The sequence below is a fragment of the Pinus tabuliformis genome, chromosome 4_1 (assembly GCF_031772625.1).
Source record: "Pinus tabuliformis cultivar Carrire ecotype Pingquan chromosome 4_1, CPIR1, whole genome shotgun sequence".
NCBI lineage: Eukaryota > Viridiplantae > Streptophyta > Pinopsida > Pinales > Pinaceae > Pinus > Pinus tabuliformis.
Window position 1 is genome coordinate 351,548,608 of NC_142303.1, and position 11,550 is coordinate 351,560,157.

The 11,550-nt window shown below is 41.4% G+C and overlaps 1 protein-coding gene across 1 annotated transcript; it reads left to right on the top strand.

Moving 5' to 3' along the window:
* Positions 1-5,789: 5,789 nt before the first annotated feature.
* LOC149175732 (uncharacterized) lies at positions 5,790-9,269 on the top strand. The gene has a single exon (XM_089421220.1). It carries the CDS (start codon positions 5,790-5,792, stop codon positions 9,267-9,269), a length of 3,480 nt encoding a protein of 1,159 aa, XP_089277346.1.
* The last annotated feature ends 2,281 nt before the right edge of the window (positions 9,270-11,550 follow it).

An 11,550-nucleotide genomic window follows, 5' to 3' on the forward strand; every position in this document is an offset into this window, starting at 1 on the left:
TAAGGTAATTCCTTGATCGCGATGTCGCACAGAGGCAAGTAAGATAACTATGTCAGTAGCAAGGGTGTAACTTATGTAGAGAGTCAAGCAATGTGTACGAGAGGTTCCAACACTTCAATGGGAGAGCAAGGTGAAGGTGGGTTCCAGGTTGAAAGGGATCAGTCCCAACTCATCTAGGAACACACCACACAAAGGACATGAACAACTTCTGGTGGAGCAGTCCACTCGGATGCGGCAGTGACAACATACGCGGTAAGATAACATGAAAAAAACTCATGGATCAGTCTAAGAAGAGTGTGACAGTTGATATAGCAAGGTTCATGAGAAAGGTATGTTTGATGTCTAGTAGAGCAGTTGACACAAACAGTGACGACATTAACAACATATGCAACACATTAACAACAAGATTCATATAATTGCATACAAATCAGTTCATATACAAGTACAAAAGTTAAACAACAGATATCATTAAGGAAACTGGAATAGTCCAACTACAATAACAACATATGCTTGAAAATGTGTTGGCTCTTATTATTAAAGAAGTGTAAGTCAAAATCATATAATACACCATGTAGACCTGCTAGCCCCAACAGTGGAATGTCATAGCCACATTCGCCTGCTCCTCCAAAGAGATGTAATAATTTCGTGCAGTGGAGAATCCAAGGCACGTTACAATACTATCCAAGCTTTATTCAAGATAGCCTTAGTAGAAGCTTGGCTGACCAAAAGCCCATACAACGAGTTTTGAGGGAGTATTTATAGAGAAGGGTGGGGTGACCCTTGAAATTCCCCTTTGTGATAGTTCAACTACCCTCATGACTCCTCACCTACTCTATGACTGTTACATCCAACTATTGACACTTGATGTACACTTGACATGACTCAACATTACAATGCAAATGTACTCGTGTGAGACAACATGGCTTGAGCAAGCCTTACAAGACATCACTGACACTTGGTCCATTGTGGTGAGACCAACTCTTTGACATGCTTGTGATGGTGAAGTTGGTGAGTTGATGCCAAGCTTGTTCACCCGGATGGTATGCATGCACCTCGTGGTGACATTTTGCTGCAATGAACTCTTGCTTCAGTTATAACCGGTGCATTGGTTCGCCCCCTTCATCCACCTTGTCTACTAACATGTGCATGGTCTTCTTGGCTGCAACTGAATTGACATCACACTAATGTAGTGTCTGTGCTCATCTTCAAGTGTGAGTTGGTGTCCATGCACATAAACTTGCTGAAGTACCCATTCAACTCTAGTTGGACTTGCTTCTTGTCTTCGCCTTTATGACTGTGTTGAATGGGTTGGATTGCATGTGTGTGCACAATGACATTCATGATGTTGGATCCCTTACATGCGATCAACCACACTGCTCACCATTTCTACTCCTTGTTAGTTGCTGGGATGGATATTTAACTTGTCCCGACTCAGTTTCATCTGTGAGTGCATGTTTCACCCACTATTGTCCCTGATCCTACGGCAACTCATTCTTCTGTCTGCGCAGCTTCATGTTCTTCCTTAGTTGCTGCTTCAGAACATGCAACCCCTTCTTTGTTACATCTTCTACCTTCGTATGATATTCATGCTGCACCATCACTCCATAGCTAGAATCTCCAATTTTTCATTCATCATCAATGGAACTACTTGAGCTTGCAACCTTGTTCCACCTCCGTGTAATCAACAACCCTCCTCTCGCATTCGTTGCATTTGGTATGCTATCTTGAGCTGTTGTTCATGATACTTCTCTGTCTAATGCTATTGTTATCATATCTTGGTGTCCTTGTCTACGAACAACTTGATGTCTTCATGGGTAGGCAAGTCCATAGACACTTAATCGACTACATCCCCAAGTGTGTTTTGAATGGTGTCTTCATCTCTCCTCTCCTGGAAACCATTGTACCTAGACTACTAAGAGGTAGATGAACACCTGTAATACCTAGAGACATGGAAACACTCATGGCAAGGAATCTGTCAGTTGAAAACCAAAAGTAACATGAGAACTGACTTCCAACATACCTGGGTGAATGATCATGAAGGTTTTCGCAATTTTGGCCAGGAGGTCGGGAGACTGACTGCCAAGACTGCACAAGGCACAGTCTGGGCTACTGGGAGACTGAATGAATACTGGAACTGCGTAATGCACAATCCAGTATAGCTTTTGACTACTGGGATTGCGCAATGCGCAATTCTAGCTGGGAAGGACTGCTGGCCTAGGGACAAATTTACTCAATTTCTTGGGCCAAGTAGCCACTATCCTCCAAAAATGCACAAAATAGACTTGGAGGCTAGTGCTGGGCAGGAATGCACAAATCTAGAGAGGAAGGTGAGACTTCCTTTCCCATATTGTACAATGCGGCCTTGGTGAAGGTAAAGCCCAAGCCAAGGTTGGCCCGACTCCCCGACGGGCAACTAAAAACAAGTAAGTCAGTGAATGCATGAGACACTAAGTGATAACAGAAGTGATTAAAAATGCATGCAAAACATGAATGAAATATTCAACAAACAGGTCAACATGCATGTGGGTGAGGTAGTTCGCCGGTTGGGCAAACATCCGTGCAAAACACTTTCATGTATGGGACAACAGTAGATAGCAATGACAACTAAAGCAGAGTTAGGAAAAGCTAATATATATGTAAACTACAAAAAGAACTCAAAGAAATCAAGAAATCATTACTTCCACAAGCAAAAACACAAAAAGTGATAGAAATGTAGCGCAAGGCATGGGAAGCGGGCTTACCCCAAAACAACTGAGCTGAATGTGCTGATTGTTCCTAGATGTAACGTGGGATGTCAAAGATGCAAGGTTCATGTGAGGAATGAGTTCTAGAACATCCAGTTGATGAGTTTGGATAACATCAAAGTTGTGACATGCATGTCACAAATCTAGGGGATGTGACACTTGGTGGGAGGTTTCAGAATTTATCCTTGCATGTAACCTCCAACTGCTAAACATAGAACCCTAAAACAAGAGATTCCTTTGCATGCTACTTTGGGAGAAGCAACTCATGCATGCAAGTTTGTTTTTCTCATCCTCGGAGGGAAACGGTTAACTCAGTTGCACATGCAAGAGACTGCTCAACTGCTGGAGAAAAATGCGCATTTCTGGCTGGGAGCTAGGCTGACTGCCCAAGGGGATTGCACAATTTCAAGGAAGAGTAGCTGAGTGTTGCCCAGATTTGTAGAAATCCTAGGCTGAATAGCATAATGATGGGAAAAATTACGCAAATCCTACTGGGAGGGTTGGCTTGCAGGATTGCGCAATCGTGGAGCCCAACAGGCTGTTAGAGGGAATTGCACAATTCCTGGATGGAAGGATGGTTTCCCTCCATAAATACATAAATTTCACTGGGAAGCTGCTTAGCCTGCAACTGGACCAAGTCCGAATGAGTGGCCTGTGAGGGAAATGGATCAATTGTGATAGATAGGTTTCCTTTGTGCTAGGAAAGCACTGAAACTTGAGTACTTGACGAAGCAAGACAAAGTGTTGGGTAAGCTTGGTAGGGAGGCTCCAAAACAGGCTAAGGAAAAAATTTGGACAGTGGTTGTAGCCACTACAACACTCCAATAAGAGGATAGATCATCAAATTGAGTTGCAACCAGTCTATGAAAAGAATGGTGTATGTACAAATAAAGAACCTAGCGAATAAATGTGACTGGAAGTTGGTGTTAGAGGTTTCTATTGAATAAGTCATTGTGTGATTAATGGAATTCAAGGGATTAAAATTTCAGCTCTGTGACAGAGAACACAAGAAACTGTAGCAAAATGGCTAAGAAAATGAGCAACTCATTCTTTACTGAGTTGGGCTGAGTGAATCTAGACTCGTAGTAATGGATAATTGAAAAATAAACTGTAAGAGTCAACACATGTTCATAATTACACCTTGGCATATAATTTTCAATTGAAAATTTCACATAAATCCATATAAGCTATGAAGTGAGGAATTGAAGTTGTGATAAGTGAATATGCAACTACCATGGAAGAGAACACATTTTCTCTCATTATTGTTAGAAGAAAGAAGGATTTGTTGTTTCAATTGCAACTTCGAAGAGAGAGAAGGGAGAAAGTGAAGCCACTAAAGGCAACTCATTCATTCTTTTTCAAGATAATTGTTGGGTGATAGGTCTTGAAGATTCTTGATATTTTATATTATGTTTTAGAAATATTTCAAATACTTTGATGGAGTACTATTTAAATGAATCAAGTAAAGTAGAAGGAAAAATTTCATAGATTGAAAATTTAGGGTGTATACTTTAATAGAAGTGTGTAATGTTTCGTCAATTGCATGTGGAGACAAAGCTAGGTTGCTTAAGATTGAGATAGAAGAGGAAACAAGGAAATATCCTCTTAATAATGTTTATAAAATATAACAGTTTTCCTATAAGGAAGTGAAAATATCCAAGAAACATGGGAGCTACTTGAAGGTTTGTATGAGACAGCCAATATAAATTATGTATTATTTTTAAAAAATAAGCTTCTCTCAATAAAATGGAAAATGAAATATAATATTTTTCTGTCTGGAATTAAAAAGTTGAACATTATACTAGCTGATATGGTGACAAGATATGAAGCACTCATTTGGTTATTATTACCTTAAAATGGCATGTTGGATGAATATATGATATCTATATTATTTGATAGGTATACTATTGCAAGAACATGAATGGAGGAAGACTCTTAGGAATTCCGTGGGAAAGGAATGTTGGAGACAAGTAGGAGGTAAAACTAGATCAATGTGGGCTATCACCAAGGAAAAATACAACTGCGAAGAAGAATGACTCATGTTACTATTGTGGTAAGTTTGGAAATTATGCAAGGGATTGTAGAAATAGGAATTTTCACAAGTCTAAATATCGAAGAGATTCAAGCAATTTTGATGATAGAGAAGCAACAATAAGTGACAATATCAAAAATATCAATTTACATATTTTATATACAAATTTATCAACAAAAATAAATAATTTTAATGTATGGTTCAATATTCAAGTTCTTCGATACATATGACATGTCATAGAGATTGGTATGAAACTCATCATAAGAAAACTAATGGTGCTAAAATTTGTCTAGGAAAATGACATAGCTCATGAAATAAAAGGTTATGGTGATCTATGTGTGTCTTTTCCAACTGGTCACTTAAAGAAATCAAGGATGCAATGTAAGTTCCAAGGATGAAGAAAAATTTAATCACAATTTCAATGATTATATCATACCTTAAATGTTAAGCTTATGAAGTGAGGTTGTGTTATGAGGGACATTGTTGGAGGTGCTAGCCAATGTAATCAAAGAAACTCGACAAGTTGAGATAGTTGAATAGACTCTATAGTCGACATACGAAGATATAAGTTGGGTTTTATTCCCTGTTAGGTCAACTCACTAAGTTATCTTAGGCGATTAATGTATTGTAACTATCACTGTTGAGTATACATTTGCATGTATAAGAAGAAAATGCAATGAAAATTGTGTGTTAATATAAAAGGCATTATTTTTGGTTGACCACTGCTTCTAGTTACCTTTCATTATCTCTTCCATATGTGTTTTATGTATCCATTTATATAGTATTTCCTTGGTGTTTGAATCTATTGTTAACACATGCATACAATTCAATATATTTCAACATTAGTTTTGTTGCTAATAATATCTAAGATTGAATCGAACTAATAATGTACACATAGATGTTAAGTTTGGAGATATAAGAACAGTAGGGAAAAAATATCAATAAGTATCAAGTAAGAACTATGCATGTAACAGAAATGGTGGGCTGAACCTTTGGAGGCAAGAGGATCCAAAATGTTCAATCTCCAGAAGAGGCTGAAAGAAACCAAAGAAAAGATCAAAGAATGGAACAAAACGGTCTTTGGAAACATAGTCCAGGAAAAAGCCATTTTAGAGAACAAACTGGAACAGATTCATAGAGAAGGTGCAGCAGGCAACTATAGTGCCGAAGCAATGGAACAGGAAAAGGTTCTTTCTCAGCAATGGCATAGAAGGTGTAATCAAGAAGAGATACTTTGGAAACAGAAATCCAGAGTCCAGTGGCTCAAAGAGGGGGAGCAAAACACAAAATTTTTTCACAGGTCGGCTCTAGACCATAGAAGTGCTAACAGGATTCTTGAGTTGAGAAACGATGCAGGGGAGATATTAAAAAATCACAATGATATCTCTGCTCTGCTTTCGGATCATTTCAGCTCAATTGCTCAGGAACCGCCCACAAACAGAGAGGAAGCCATCAAGGAAATTACAGCAGCCATTCCCAAATCCATTACCTCAGATCAAAATTGGGCCCTCAGCAGAGAAATTTCTCTGGAGGAGGTGGAGGAAGCAATCCAGAGCATGCCCAATGATAAAGCTCCAGGGCCAGATGGTTTTACTATCAACTTCTACAAGGCTTGTTGGAACACGGTTAAGCAGGAGGTATGGGAGGTTGTTGAGGATTCCAGACGCTCAGGAACCATTCTGAAATCCCTCAACTCAACCTTTCTAGCACTGATTCCTAAGGTCGAAGAAGCAAAAACACCTGATAAATTCAGACCTATTGCCCTTTGTAATGTCATCTATAAAATTATCTCAAAAGTCATAGCTAACAGACTAAAATCGATTCTTCCTGGTATCATCTCTGAAGAGCAGTCGGGTTACGTTGAGGGCAGACAAATTCTAGATAACATCTTGTTAGCGCAGGAGATGATTCACTCACTTCATTCGAGAAAAGAAGCAGGAATGCTAATGCAATTAGATCTGTCAAAAGCATATGATAAAGTTAGCTGGAAATACCTTGAAGCTGTGTTGGAGGCATTCGGTTTTTGTAGAACCTGGATCAAATGGATACTTGCTCTCATCAAATCTCCAAGATATTCAATCCTAGTCAATGGTGCGCCCTCATTACCTTTTACTCCTTCGCGGGGAATAAGACAGGGGGATCCCCTATCCCCTTTCCTATTCGTCATCCTAATGGAGGGCCTAAGCAGAATTATAGCCAAGAAAAAAGCTGAAGGATCTATAAAAGGTCTGCAACCGATTAGATCGTTACCGGCCACAACTCATCAACAGTTCGTGGACGATACCATGTTACATGGCACCCCCACGGTGAAGGAGGCTTTGGCTTATAGGAGTATCCTTGATCTCTTTAGTCGAGCCTCTGGCATGGAGATTAATTTTTCCAAATCCACAATTTTCTTTTTCAACACTCATCCGGCAATTCAAGCTCACCTCTCCCAGCTTCTTGGTTTCAGGATTGGTTCCCTGCCCTCGAAATATCTAGGGGCCCCCTTGACACTGAAACCTTGGCAGAAATCTCATTGGGAGCAGGTTCTTGCCAACATGGAGAAAAAGTGCAGGCACTGGACGAACAGAGCCCTAAACCTAGCGGGTAGACTTATTTTAACCAAGGCAGTTTTGCAGGCAATCCCGCAGTATTTACTCTCTATTCTTCCAGCGCCCAAGGGTATTTTGCAACAAATCAGGAACATACAGAGATCCTTCTTGTGGAATGGGAATGGGGATAAAAAGAAATGGGCTTTGGTAGCCTGGAACAAGCTTTGCCAGCCAAAATCTAAGGGGGGGCTAAACCTAGTTGATCCGTCTGTGGTCAACAGAACCTGTGGAGCTAAGATTTGGTGGAAATGGATCAAAGAACCCAATTTACCCTGGGCGAAGCATTGGAAGGAAAAATACACCCCGGACTGTGCTACTCAGGATCTCATAAGACTACAGGAGGTCCCGGGAGGTTCGCCAATCTGGAACCATGCCAGAAATAACAGGAGCTTAGTACAGGAGAACAGCTTTTGGGAGATTCGCAATGGAAGGCTCGCCATGTTCTGGGAAGATGCATGGCAGCAATTCCCTAAACTGGACACCCCAGAGCTTTCTCTCCTCAAGAGAACAAGTCAAAACGAAGGTCGATACAGAGTCAATCAATATTGGACCCAAAACAGCAGGGATCCGATATGGAGGGATTGGATCAATCTAGACCCTGGGAACACAGAGGAGAACAACGAGAGCCTTCAGCAATTCAATGAAAGAATCCTCAAAAGAAAGATTCGAAAAACTGAGGAGAATGATAAGCTCAGATGGGGTTTAAAAGGTAATGGTAATTTTTCATTAAAAGAAGCCAGGGGTTTAATTGAAGAGGAAGAACAGGTTGAGTCTGTGCCTTGGGCTAGCAAAGTTTGGGACAGCCTCTTATGGCCGAAAGTCAGGACCTTTCTCTGGCTTTTAATGAGAAACAAGACTCTGACTTGGGACAACCTTTGCAAGAAAGGTTTCAGGGGACCCTCAAGATGTCCCATGTGCCTCGTCGAAGAGGAATCTATAAACCACCTGTTTAATGCTTGTGATTGGGCAAACCAGCTATGGGGTTGGTTGGAGGGTATTATCGGATGCTCTGACCGGAACAGAGATTCCATTCAAAGAACCATCCTGGACTGGAGAAAAGACTTCTCCAATACCCACAGAGTCAACAGCATATGGAAGTCTCTTCCAGGTTTCCTACTTTGGTCGATTTGGAAGGAACGTAACCGCAGAATCTTTCAAGACGAACACAGGAACATAGAATTCTCTAAAGATAACATTATAACTAACATTCAACAGCTTATTCAATCGAAATGCAAAAAGGACTGCAACGAAAAACCTTCAGCTCAAGACTTACGCATTTTGCAGTGTTTTCGTTTGGAAGCCACCACCAGCATTGCCACGTCAAGAAACAGAGCGCAACCATCCTCACAGATCGATAATTGGCAGAGACCGCCGGAAGGTGGAATGAAATTAAATTTCGATGGGGCCTCGAGGGGCAACCCCGGCATGGCAGGAATTGGAGGTGCTCTACGGAACGAGCATGGAGAAATTCGGCACATATATCACAGAGCGCTTGGGGAGAGTACGAATAATGAGACGGAATTTGCAGCGCTCGAGCATGGATTGAGAATTCTAAAGTCCCTACAAATCTGCAACGTAATTGTGGAAGGGGACTCATCTCTGGTTATATCAACTGCGAAGAGAATTCAGGGAGGAACTAAGGCAAACAAAGCCACAAAACATTGGCGGCTCGCCAAGGTGACGGAGAACATCGCAGAACTAATGGCTGGAATGAAAGGTTTAGTCTTTCATGCGGTAAGGCGCAAGGCGAACAGGTTGGCGGACTACCTTGCAAATTGTGGCGTGGACAATCAGGACAGGGAGCGGGACAGCTGTTGGGAGGAGGTGGACTGCCCGAACATGAAGACACAATGCTTACAGCTGGCACAGCAAGACCTTTACGACACCGACCGGGCTTAACCGGAGTCGGTGCCGGCATCCGGGACCGCATTCCTGAGGTTTCCGGCAATAGTTTGGGTCCTCATTTCGGGAGCTGGACGAATAGACAGGTGCGGCGGTGGTTATCATGGCAAGAGAAGGCCAGATATGGAAATTACCAACAGGGTTCATGCCACGAGGGATTCCGTAGTATCCACCTGCGTGGAAAGGACAGCTGGCTCAACCGCAACGGGAAGGCATGCAGCTACATTTATGTGAAGTCAGGGAGGAGATGTGGGTCTTGTGCGGATATCTTTCGTATTAATAACGAAAGTACCTCCACTCTGCAGCCAAAGGGAACGAGCATTATGGGAAACTCCATGGACAACAGCTATTTAACGGAGAGCCGTGGCTCTGGTTCATTCACCTCGTTTCACAGCACGGCGAGAGACTACCATCTTCCTACCCGCAGAAAGATTCATAGTGACGAGTTCAGAGTGTATAGCATGGAGGTGGGGAGCTGTAGATGTTCGGCAGCCCAGCATGATCTTCGGACTGCGCAAAATATGTATGAGACCCGAGCTGCAGCCAGGAGTAAGCGTAAAATTGCGGAACTGGAAGCTGCTGTGAAAGCTGAAGAGGAGCAGCGACCGGAAAGGAATATTGCGGAGGAGGTCGATTGGTTGCAGGACCCGGGTACCCCGTCCAAGAGAGCCACTCAGTTTGTCCGAACGAAAGCAGAGAGTTGGAGAATCAAGACTCTCCTCGCTAAGGCCTTGGATTCAAGGGAGGACGGGAAGCAACAAGCTGGGAAGGTGCATTCCACTACAGACGAGCAGTCAGCGGAACTCCATGAAATTTACGAATCGCTGGATCGCAGAATCAGTACGGTGCATGACGCTGTGGAGACCGTCAATAAGAAACTGACCCTACTCATCAGGCTTCTGCGACAGACACTGAGCCCGGACCCCCTGATACAGGAGCAAAAGATGAAGGAGGCTCAGAATTTCCAGTCCATGCAAGACATGCAGGCCAGAGTCGATAAGCATGTACTGGACGTCGGCTTGGACACTGTCAGTCGCATTGGTGGTTTTCCTCGCCCCGGCGGTTTCCCCTAGTTTTCTGTTATGGCTATCTTCTGTCTTCTGTTATAGCTTCGGCTATCTGCTAGTTATCTATGTTTCTCTACTTCTATGTTTCTGTCATGGCTTCGGCCTTCTGCATGTTAGTAATGTCACTCTGTCTATGTCCAAGTTTTGATAGTGTCGTGGCGTTAAATAACAAGTCTAAGCGAAAGCCGCCCTGCGTGGTGAGCAGCTTAATTTTGAAAGCCCAGAGCTGGTATCCAGCATGTGTTCAATGGCAAATCTAAGGGTCGCTCTGCTTCGGCAGACTTTTTTGTAACATATTCTGTTTATATAATATACATATCTGACTTACAAAAAAAAAAAACTATGCATGTAATATCTAAATATCATTTTTTAATTGTAACTAGAGGAATCAACAACTAGGCCAATTTTGTAGTCACATGACACAAGATCAATTCCAATTGTTATCAATATAACCTCTAGGTTCCTATGTATTCCCTTTACATAGATATGGGTTAATGGGGGGTATTTTAACCTTGAATCTCATAGTTTACATAAAACTTCATAACCTTATGATCACTAATTGAATCGCCCCTAGGGTTTGTAGATACTGACTACCATTAATAAAAGAGATACTGTAATTTTTCACTAAAATATATGATAATTCATCAAATCAATCCCTACATAACTAAGCAAATACAATGAGAAACCTTATAATGCTTCAACCTATAAATTATGAATGGTTAAAGTTAAATATTATCAGCAAGGGGATAAAAAATATGTACTATTAGGCTGAAAAGATACTTAAATATTACTATGAGGAGTAGGAAGTTCTAGACTACAACTCTGTTCACAAAATCAAAGAAAGGTTCTACACTAGCATTCATAAAGGATACTTTCATATACCTTCTTTCTTGCATAAATTTCTCATATGGAAAGGCGTTGAATATATAGTAAAATATTAAGCCCCATGACAAGAGTCATTTAATTCCAATCAATAAGTTCAAAGACAACCCAACAAGTTGGAGAATTATTAGAAGCTCACTATAAAGATACAAAAGGATCTTGGAACTAAGATATTGGTACCTATGGTAGTTCAAGGGATTCAAGAAGAAGATATATAGTTCGCACAATGCATTGAGGCACACTAAGAAGAAACCTGTAACTCAGGAATATTTAGTCACTCAAAACCCTCTTTAATATTGCACAAAAATAGACCAATGTATTATAATGTG